The sequence below is a fragment of the Engraulis encrasicolus genome, chromosome 1 (genome assembly GCF_034702125.1).
Source record: "Engraulis encrasicolus isolate BLACKSEA-1 chromosome 1, IST_EnEncr_1.0, whole genome shotgun sequence".
Taxonomy (NCBI): Eukaryota; Metazoa; Chordata; class Actinopteri; order Clupeiformes; family Engraulidae; genus Engraulis; species Engraulis encrasicolus.
The window spans coordinates 8112542-8123817 of NC_085857.1; the positions used below are offsets into that span (position 1 = coordinate 8112542).

Genomic DNA, 11276 nt, shown 5'->3' on the forward strand with positions numbered 1-11276 from the left:
AACAAGGATGTGCAGCTGCAGTGCAAAAATGTCCACCTTCAGAAAGCCCCACACTCCAATATGCTCTGAGGAGTAGAGGAGGGGAGAGCTCAGGGGAGGAGTAGAGGAGGAGGTGAGGAGGGGAGAGCTGAGGAGAGGAGGGGAGAGCTGAGGAGAGGAGTAGAGGAGGAGGTGAGGAGGGGAGAGCTGTGGAGAGGAGGAGAGGTGAGGAGGGGAGAGCTGAGGAGAGGAGGAGAGGTGAGGAGGGGAGAGCTGAGGAGGGGAGGAGAGGAGGAGGTGAGGAGGGGGAGAAGAGGTGAGGAGGGGAGGAGAGGAGGAGGAGGGGAGAGCTGAGGAGGAGGTGAGGAGGGGAGAGCTGTGGAGAGGAGGAGAGGTGAGGAGGGGAGAGCTGAGGAGAGGAGGAGGCCGAGGGTCAAAGCTGGTTTTACCTATCGGTAAACTACACAATTGCCTGAGGCCCCACCAAATTCAACGATTGAAGGGGCCCCCTTAATTTCCCCCTGGGATCAATAAACTAACAGTCAGGCCCGCCATGGTAAATACCAGCAAAAATAATTAACAGGACCAACAGTAAGTGGGCTTTGCAAAGGAAACCCTGCTTAATAATAATGGAGGGGCACATGTCTACACATATATTTTGCCCAGGGGCCCCAAATGGATAGAACCGCACCGCTGCCTAGGGTGCTGTTCCGTCCCATCAGTGTTCCCAGATGTACGATAATTATCGTATTTGTACCATAATTTTGTCCATTTGGTCCTCTGTACGATAAAAAACATGATGTACGATCATTTTAGAGTTGTCATTCAGTTCATTTAGATGCCTTGAAACAACAATTTGGGTCTTGTGCGATAATTTCCTCCCAAAAAGCCCACAGAAACGACAATTTTCAGGTTTTGGTAATTACGATAATTCAGCATTTTCCATCTGGCAATACTGCATCCCATCCAGGCCAAAGGGCTGAAGAAGGCCCCCGACCCCCCCCTCCCTCAGCCCAGGCCCAACAACACCACACCACTCCCTCAGACCCCCCCATCCTCACCAGGCCCAACCCAACACCCCTCCGTCAGACCCCCCCAACCTGGCCCGGCTCAACCCAACCCAACACCCCCCCTCCCTCAGACCCCCCCATCCTCACCAGGCCAGGCCCAACCCAACAGCACCCGGCCCTCAGACCCCACCCCATCCTCGCCAGGCCAGGCCCAACCCAACAGCACCCCTCCCCGCCCTCGTCTTCTTTCATCTGCCATTAAAGCTCCTTTTTCTCGCCCCAGGGAGACAGGAGGGAACGCTCTGGTTTTCACTCTCTCACTCACTTTCACCTTGAAGCCCATTCCCCCCACCCTTCTCTCTCTCTCTCTCTCCCTCTCTCTCTCTCTCTCTCTCTCTCCCTCCCTCTCTCTCTCTCTCTCTCTCTCTCCCTCCCTCTCTCTCTCTCTCTCTCTCTCTCTCTCTCTCTCTCAGGCATTTATTTACATAACTCGCCCTCCTCACCCTCAGCAGCCACCACACTCTTCATTCACTTCTCTCCACTTTCCCCTCAAAATCAAATACCTCCTTTGAGCATGGAAGAGTTCCTGCGTGTGTGTGTGTGTAGGGAGAGAGAGAGAGAGAGAGAGAGAGAGAGAGAGAGAGAGAGAGGGTGGATGTTGGTTGGTAGGCTGGGCTGGGGTGGCAGGGTGTGTGTGTGTGTGTGTGTGTGTGTGAGAGAGAGCAGAGGGGTTGGTTGTGTTGGTGGGATGGCAGGCAGGGGCTGCTGCTGCTACAAGCACAAACACGGAGCCGTAGGTGGCATTACTCTCATTCCCCTTTTTTCCTTATCTGATCCTCTCCTCTCTTGTCTTGTCTTCTCTGATCTGCTTTTCTCCTCTCCTCTCCTCTCCTCTCCTCCCATCCCATCTCCTCTCCTCTCCTCTTCTCTCCTCTCCCTTCCCTTCCCCTCCTCTCCTCTCCTCTGATCTGCTTTTTTCCCTTCCTCTCCCTTCTCTGATCTACTCTCCTCTCCTCTCCCATCCACTGCTCTCCTCCTCTCATTCCTGCTCATCTGCTCTCCTTTTCTCTTTTCATCTCCTCTCCTCTCCTCTCCTCTCCTCGTCCCCTCTCTTCCCTCAGCATGGCTCCTGTTGCCCCACCACGCCCCACACTGTTTCACTCTGCTGCCTGCTTGCTACCCCTCCCTCGACCTCCTCCTCCTTCTCCCCCTCCTCCTCCTCTTCCTCCTCCTCCTCCACCACCTCTCCTTTGAGCAGCCAGGTGCGGAGCGGATCAGATTGCACTGCGATTAGATTTACGTTCTTCCTCCTTCCACACATCACCCCCCCCCCACACACACACACACACACACACTGCCCTGCCACACACTACATAATACAGTTATGCAGCCAACCCCGACACACACACACAGACACACAGACACACACACACACACAGACACACACACACACACACACACACAACCCCATAACCTCCCACCATTACGCCTCCAGCTGTGTGAGGTCAACTCTGTCTTGCGAGTGAACATGTCAGGGGTGCTCATATTGTCATGTCTAGGGTTGGGTAAAACAATCGATTTAATCGATAATCGATCGATTTCATTTAAAATTCACATAATCGATTCACAGGGCACAAAATCGATTTTTTTGTTCTTTTTCTTTTTGTTCTTTTTGTTTAATTTAGGTCTATAGAAAATACCCAGTAGGTATTAGTCAATTAGGCCTATGCCTACTTATTACAAATTAGAAATCTGTTAACACTGTCGAGCCACAGCCTTTTGACATTTTTATAGAAAAAATAGGCAACAGCATCTTTTGGGGGAAATCCTAGCACCAAGAAGGGAACGGATTGAATCGTTTCGGAATGAATAGAATCGAATCGAATTGAGTCATGATTAATCGATTCAAAGCCCTAAGAATCGAAATCCAATCAATACAGGAACATGGCTGTGATGCCCAGCCCAACTCATATCAGGGGTGCTCATCTCATCTCATCTCATTGCCATATTGTCTCTTGAGAGCTCCATGAGGGGTCAACAGGCATTCTTTACCCATCTCTACCTCCCACTTCACTCACTTCATCCATGATCTTTGCCTTCATACTGCTAAAAAAAACATGCACACGACACAACCACTCACAACTACAGCACTATATACACACACTCACCCACGTACGCACACACACACACACACACACACACACACACACACACACACACACACACACGCACACACACACACACACACACTTTTCTCGAACACAACAGTGCATTTCCTGTTTTCTGGCTAAGATGCACAAAAGGGGAAATAAAATAGAAAGAAAGGAAGAAAACAACAACAACAACAACAACAAAAATGCTGAAAGAGAAACAGAAATCAGCGCGGGAATAAATAAATAAAAGAGCTTTGTTATTCCTGGGTGACTGTGGGGGGGTTGGTGGGTTGGTCAGTTGGTTGTCTCTGTTGCTCCCCCTCAGGTCAACATGGGTGTGATCTTGAGGAAGCTGACAGGGGGGGGGGGCAAAGGGGGCAGCTGTCCCAGGCCCAGAGACAGAGGGGGGGCCCCCAGAATTGGGTCCTCGTTCGTTACATTGTTTGTATTTGATAAGGGGGCCCTTTCAAATGACTTTGTCCCGGGCCCAGCCAACGCAGTCGGCGGGTGTGATCACGTGAGCCACCCGTCTCTGGTCCGGTCTGGTCCGCATCAAAGAGGCACACCGAGTCCACATGCTTTGCAAATGGAACTCTAGTAACCTCCACTTGTGCTGTAGCTGTTGTTTTTGTGTATCAAATGATCCATTCAATGACAGCGATGTGGGCTTGAACAGCTGGATGGGTTTGACAAATAGGGGGGGTGACGTCGACTGGGGATGCTCAGTATAAACAAACAACATTTTTTTGGTTTTCTTTCTCGGTAATGTTTTCACTCTTCTGAACCCTGTTCTGTGTGTTTCTCGTTTTCTATATACCTACTGTAGGTTTGTGTAAGTAAAAAAAAAGTGTTTCAACAAACGTAAACTGCGTAGAGAATATAGTATTCATGTATGTACAGTATAATTTGTCTGTGTGTCTGATGACACCCACACTGTCCTCTCCACCGCTGTCCATCAGGTCTCCCTTCAACGGGCAGCAAGGCTACAAAAGAAGCATTTTACAGCAAGCAAACTTCACCTGACCTGAAATACTATGCTCAAACACACATGGGGAGAAAGTGCCGTTCTCTCTCTCTCTCTCTCTCTCTCTCTCTTGCTCTCTCTCTCTCTCTCTCTGTATCTGTCTCTCTCTCTCTCTCTCTCTCTCTCTCTTCTGGCAATGTTCTGTGATTATGATGACAAGTTTACTTTGCATGGCCCCATATCTTTCTCGTCCACCAACGCTGCTTTGAGTCCTCTTGTCGTGTGCAGTGTTGGCAGGTGTTGGTGTTGGTGCTGGTGTCGGTTCTTGGTTGTGAGCAGCCAGTCCTCCAGTTCCCAGTGATGGGCTGAGGCAGCCTGGATATACAGTGGGAGCTACGATCCGGTGCCACATCTTCCAAAAGTCCTGCTTTCACCTGTCCAAGTAGGCTAGTGTTTCTCAACGGGGACGGTGTAGCCCCCCCAGGGGGCGTTGGGGAGCCTTAGGGGGGCGTTGAGAAGGGTACAGTTGAGAGGGGGCGGGGCTTAGTTCCCATTGAAGGGCATTAGTCCATGTTATTTTTCAATACTAAGTAAGGCGTTGGCAGGCTGGTGATGAGGTCAAGGGGTCCATTTGGAGGCTTATGATGAGGTCAAGGGGGCGTTTGTTCAAAAAAGGGTGAGAACCACTGAAGTAGGCCTGTTGGCCTTCTTCACATGATGTCTCACACCGTTGATTCAATGCATTCAAAGCACAGGTATGAGTAAGTTGCTGCAACCGGTGACTTGAGCATAACCTTACACCACGCCACACTACACTATTTTTATAAGGACTCCGGTAGAGGTCAATACCTGCTTCGCCTCACAATGGAACTTGATTAATGTGATTGTGGAAAAGCGCGTAAATTGGACAGGTCAAGACAGTCTTTTGGAATACGTGGCACTGGGTTGTGATGCCGCATCATCCCAATCAGCTCTAACGGGAGGGCACTGGGCTGCTACGCCGGCGACCCGGGTTCAATTCTGGTCAGGATCCTTAGTTTGTCGGACCTTCCCCATCTCTCTCTCCCACATTTCCTGTCAAAATCTCTCACAGTCTCGTCATGAATACACTAATAAAAGACAAAAAATATATTTAAAAAAACAAACAGTCTTTTGGAATGTGTGGCACTGGGTTGTAAAAGCTTCTGAATAATCCAGGATGCCCCATCGCCATGGCCACCAGCTCCCAGGATGCCCCATCACCATCGGCCAATCAGCTCAGCGGCACTTGGATCCCCGCGTGGCCTCCTGGGTCTTCTGGTGGCGCCTCCTGTTGTAGCGCTTGACGTAGTTGTTGCTGCGCAGGAGGCCGTCACCCGGCTTCAGCTTGCCCCCCACCACGGCCAGCAGCTCGGCTGGCAGGTGGCGCCTCCGGTGGTAGATCTGGCCCATCACGATGTAGCGGCTCCCTGTGCAGACGATTGGAGGAGGAAAACGGATAAAGAACAATTTAAAGGTACAGTCCACTTCATGTCAAGAAATTGCTCATATGTAGTTAAGTCCCAGTATAATATGAAAATACATAGGATTTTTCGTTTATATGTTTGCATTGCCTAGTTTAACAGTACAGACAAATTACTGTAAGCGTAGCAAGGCAAACCTATGGTTGCAAACAAAACATCATCAAATGTACTTAATAAACTACTTTAAAATGAATGTAAAATTCACCAGAGTGCAAAACAGCTATTTAATCCCATCCTGTGATCGCTTGTGGCTTGATGCTAATGATCCCATTTACTTCCAGTGATTATGCTAAGCTATGCTAATAATTCTGATACCAATAAATATAAGCACTGAAAACACTGAGAAGAAAATTATATGGACATTCATGAATAATGCTTGGAAATACTGCAAACACATAGATGAATCATCAGGATTCTTAGTGGGTAACACAGAAATCATTCATGGAATGTCCAGTGTTTTGGCAGGCTAGTGCTGATTATTGACTGCCTAAATTAAAGCACACCATGTTGCCAGAACACATGCAAACACATATGCTCATCCGCACAAAAGTTCTGGAAACACTTAAAGTTGACGCCGGTGTCATAGGCATGTCATTACAGTGTCATAATAGTGTCATAGCACAGTTATGCACGTGTCATAAACATTATGTCCATGTCATAAACATTTTATGACTATTGACCTAACCGAATGTCACTTAAGGCCAACAGTCATAATATGACATGGACATAATGTTTATTACTTATCTATGACTTTGTCATGACACTATTATGACACTGTAATGCCATGCATATGACAACGGCGTCAACTAAAGTGTTACCCAAGTTCTTCATTGCTCAATACAGTGATGATGTACAGTCAGTCAGTGATATATAACAGACTTAATTATTGATGAATCCAGTGTTTGGATTTAGAATAGATGCTCTATCTGCTGTGAATCCAGGTTGCCAGATGATGAGGTGTCTACTGTACTTTTGTAATATTTTGAAAAACACGTTATGCACTAATGGACTAAAGTCAAAGTCCTTAACGAACAAAATACCCAAAACGTATGGCAACTTTCTGTGTTCTGTGTTGGTATACAGTTTGTGAAAATCTCACATTTGGTGTGTTAAGGTGAAATGTACTGTATGTATATGATTTCTCATCTCCTGTGTCAAAATAACAACATAAAATGCAGTCAAATGCATCTTTATCTACCAGAGAAACATGGAAACTATGCAGATCCCTAAAGTGTGGAGAAGCTTTGGGACTCGATTACTGATAGTTGTGTGTTTCCTGCAGGAACAAAACAACCGTATGCCAGACCAAACTTTAATTTGTTTGGTTTTGGACTTTGACAAGGGATCTTGGCAGCAAAACAACCAAGGGCTTGGCATTAACATTTTTACTCACTGGCCACTGTGGCTAGTGGTTTTCCAGAGTCACTGGTCATTCAATTTTTTCACTCACCAGGTTTTTTTTTCCAGTTTTTTTTTGTTGGTCCATATCATGATTCGCCATGATATAGGTTAGTGCTCTTAACATAGCTTCCTTACATGAAAATAAATCTGACAAATGACTGTTACTGAGTAATGACAAACTGAGAATGACAAACGACAGAATATAAGCTTTTGTGATATGTCATAAAATAATCTTCCTTACAAAGGGGTTAAGTGACACGGAATTTATTTCTCGCCACAGACAATGTTTTTGTAAAAATTAGAGTTGTGACGTTCATGAACGAGCCGATTCTTTTGAACAGCTCCCAGAAGTGAACGATGGAAACCGGATCACAGCTGAGGGAGCCACTTAACCACTGTTTTGTTCATTTTTCATTCATTTTAAGCGTGTGACCTTGACGTGAGTACTTTAATTTGGGAAAAAAGACAATTGTCTGCCTTTAAGAGAGGCAGAAACGGCCTTTAGAAGCACAAGGATAATCATGTTGTTGTTTGGACAAAATGACCTAGAGGTGGAGTCAAAATGTTACATTCTAAACACTGAATAAATCATAAAAAGAGCCCAAAGAGCCAGTTTTTTGAACGGCTCTTTGAAAGGAACGAGCCACTATGATCCAGATCCCGTCAAAGAGCCATAAATCCCATTTCTAGTAAAAAATAACCCAAAAAAATAACCCATAAAAATAACCCAAATGTCAGCAGCTTACCCAGCTTGAGGTCAGGACAGGGTTTGGAGCACTTGAAGGTGTCCAGCACCAGGACGCGAACCTTGAAGAAGTAGCTGTCAGGGGTGACGTACAGGCGGCTCATCTTGTAGAAGCCATCGCTGTTCACCAGCAGGGTGATGAGACGGATGCCGCGCCGCAGGACCTCGATGTCGTGCACGATGCCGTTGATGGCTGACATGAGAAGAGAAGAGAGAGAGAGACAGGTCACTAGCAGGTTGAGGAGAGAGAGAGAGAGACAGGTCATTACAAAAGAAGAGAGAGAGAGAGAGAGAGAGAGAGAGAGAGAGAGAGAGAGACAGGTCGCTAGCAGGTTGTGAAGAGAGAGAGAGAGACAGGTCAGTAGCAGGTTGTGAAGAGAGAGAGTCTAGAGACAGGTCGTTAGAGAGGAAGAGAGAGAGACAGGTCATTCGCAGGTTGTGGAGAGAGAGAGAGAGAGACAGGTCAGTATCAGGTTGAGGAGAGAGAGAGACGGGTCATTAGAAAAGAAGAGAGAGAGAGAGAGAGAGAGAGAGAGACAGGTCGCTAGCAGGTTGTGAAGAGAGAGAGAGAGACAGGTCAGTAGCAGGTTGTGAAGAGAGAGAGAGAGAGACAGGTCAGTATCAGGTTGAGGAGAGAGAGAGACAGGTCACTAGCAAGTTGTGGAGAGAGAGACAGGTCATGAGCAGGTTGTGGAGAGAGAGAGAGAGAGACAGGTCATTATCAGGTTGAGGAGAGAGAGAGACAGGTCACTAGCAAGTTGTGGAGAGAGAGAGACAGGTCATTATCAGGTTGTGTACACACTGTAAAACATTGCAAACCAGTTCAACGTTAAAAAAAAAAGTTTATTGCCCTGCTGCCTTAGGTTTGTAAGTTAACTCAACTCAAGACTTCACTCATCTCAAGGCTTTTTCAAGTTGAGTTAACTTACAAACTTAAGGCAGCAGGGCAACTGACTTTTATACATTTAACTGGCTGCTCCGTTTTACAGTCCATGTGAACATTCAATTCTATAGACTTGTTCGGTCATGTTAAGTTATGTTAAGATGATAGAGTAGAGTAGCGTAGAGTTACTTTATTAATTCCAAATGGAAATATAATGTAACTCTACCCAACTCTATTCTATGATGGCTCTGCAGTCTGGATACTTCCATTGCCTTGTTCTTCATCAGTTATCCAACCTATTCTCTACAGTCTCTCATTTTGACGGGCCAGCTGAGACCTTAGGTGTGGAACTATGGAACATGCAGTTATATACATCATTTGCATACTTAAAAGAATTAACTTGATGTCATGTAATTTAACTAAAAAGAAAAAAAGAACATACACAAACCTTAACTTTTCCTACACTGCACCTTGATGCATGTGTTCACATCTCTAAGAATGTGACAGAATTGATATGAAGACACTTCATGACATGTAAACAACAAAATGCAATATTGCTCTTCGGGCCTTACCAAACTCGCTGTAACAATAGTGTTCCCTTTCGTCTCTCTCCTTTCTGCATTCACTCAGGCACACGGCGTCTTGGGTGAAGTCTGACTCTAGAAGAATGGGGAGAAAAACCGTGAGACGGTGTCCGTGGCACGCGTGCCCTTGAGAGAGCCAAAGAATAATTCCTGTGTCGTTGTGAGCGAGGCCAAGCTGTCAGTGCGGTGTCATTATAAAAACCCAAAGCCCCCGCATTCCAGCCTTGTCAAGCCAAGCCCACGGGGGAGCTTATAATATACAGTAGAATTCCGTTTAATTACTGTATCACAAATTGCACTTGGGCATGTTTCAAATTCTTGTTTCAACCCAGATAGCCTTATCTATTCTAAATGGCCTGTGAAACTCACAAGAGGCACATTCAAGCAAGCGTCACCAAGCAGCAATTTGTGGCTCATACAGGCAATTAAAATAAACGACTTCTCTGCAATCTTTTTCAGCCATGATTGCTTCTTCCCCAAATCGTTTTTGTGATTAGTTGAAATGCGCGCATCATGGGACGGGACGCAGTGAAGCGTGTTAGCTCCCCTCACCTCTTTTAAGGATGTCGAAGTGGTACAGCAGGCTGGATGAGCGGCGGTTGTACAGCACAAAGGGTCGGGTGTTGTTTAGATTACCCCCGGTGGTCAGACTCGACTTCCCCGGACGGTTCTCCTCGGGGTCGAGGCGCCGGTTATTATTAGGGGGGTCTCGGTCTTTCCTTGCGTTGGAGGACAACTGTGTGTTGCGAGACCTCGAATAGGGGCCAGTGTCAGACTCACTCGGTGGGGGGTTGTTGTTGGAATGATTTTCGCTCTCGGGCAAATTTTTGTGCGTGCGGTTCGCGACAGGTGCGCCTTTGGGGTGCAGAATGTTGGGCACGCTCGCGCGCCCTGCGTCCCTGTTCTTCTCGCTGTTGTGCTCCACGGGTAAGCGGTCCGTTTTGGACACCTTCTTGGTCTTAGCGTGGGGTACGAGGCGAGGAATAGGCACCAGGTCCGTGTGCTTCGGCCACACTCCGGCAGGTAGCGGGTGAAGAGTGTATTTGGTGTCCCCGGTTTTCTTGGATTGACCCAATAGCTCGTTCACAGGCAAGACCGCGTCTTTCCCGTTCACCCTGCTGTTGTTCTGCCGTGGCTCGGGTTGTTCGCCATTACCTGTCTTCTCCGGCCCTGAACCAAGTAAAGAGAATAATTCTGCGGATGACAAAGAAATAACTTTTAAGTTATTTGCTGCGAAGTTCGTCTACTTTCTATACATCCATAAAACTTCATCTTACTCAATGCAATCCTCAGTCTTTGACTCTCTTGGATAAATGCAAATTCATATTATGCCATGACAAAAGCAGCATCAAGGAATTAGGCCTATTTCTGTGCCATATGCATTTATATTTAGGCTTATTAATAGTCGCAGAGTAAATTTACTAGAACTAGAATAGGTTATCGAGCTTTCCATGATAAAATACAAGTGCCTACCGTTTACTGTATGCTCCTCTGCGTCAGAGAAACGACAGGCGACCAAAAAGAACAAGAGTAATCCGGTCATTATGGAAGTTCTGTCCTTCTTAGACATCAGCTAGCTCTAGTGTGTGAATGTCGAGCGCTTTATATTTCTCCGGGGTAATTCCCATCGAAGGAGGCGTGTCGCCCCATAGTAATGTCTTTTGAGACACAACTAAGGTACGCAGCGAAATGGTGTAGGGTGGGGAAGAGAGAGATGCCTCGAGGCAACGTTGCCTGCATCAAGTGAGATCGACTTTTATGGCAATATTCTAACAAATAAAAGCATTGCTTTGCTGTGTTTTTGAAAATATTTAATCCACATTGCAAATAAAGTAGACATAGGCCTATGGCAACAATTGTTTAATATCACATATAGCCTATGTTGAAAGGTTTCCTCTTTCATTTGAAAGTTCGGCCTGTTAATAACTGGACCAACATGTTATAGCATATTATAATGTTTTATTATTATGATACAGCGTGTGCCACAAAGTAACGCGTGAATTGCATTTCTAGTGAATTAGTGCCCCCTGTTGGATAAGTACAAGACTAGCAGCC

At 46.5% G+C, this 11276-nt stretch overlaps 1 protein-coding gene across 1 annotated transcript; it reads right to left on the bottom strand.

Moving 5' to 3' along the window:
- Window positions 1–4734: 4734 nt before the first annotated feature.
- On the bottom strand, window positions 4735–10788 carry LOC134445795 (UPF0450 protein C17orf58-like). Its single transcript, XM_063194919.1, has 5 exons — window positions 10695–10788; window positions 9774–10415; window positions 9210–9296; window positions 7756–7947; window positions 4735–5554 (listed from the first exon to the last, which is right to left on the bottom strand). Exons 1-5 carry the CDS (start codon window positions 10762–10764, stop codon window positions 5364–5366), a joined length of 1182 nt encoding a protein of 393 aa, XP_063050989.1. The 5' UTR covers window positions 10765–10788; the 3' UTR covers window positions 4735–5363.
- Between the last annotated feature and the right edge of the window lie 488 nt (window positions 10789–11276).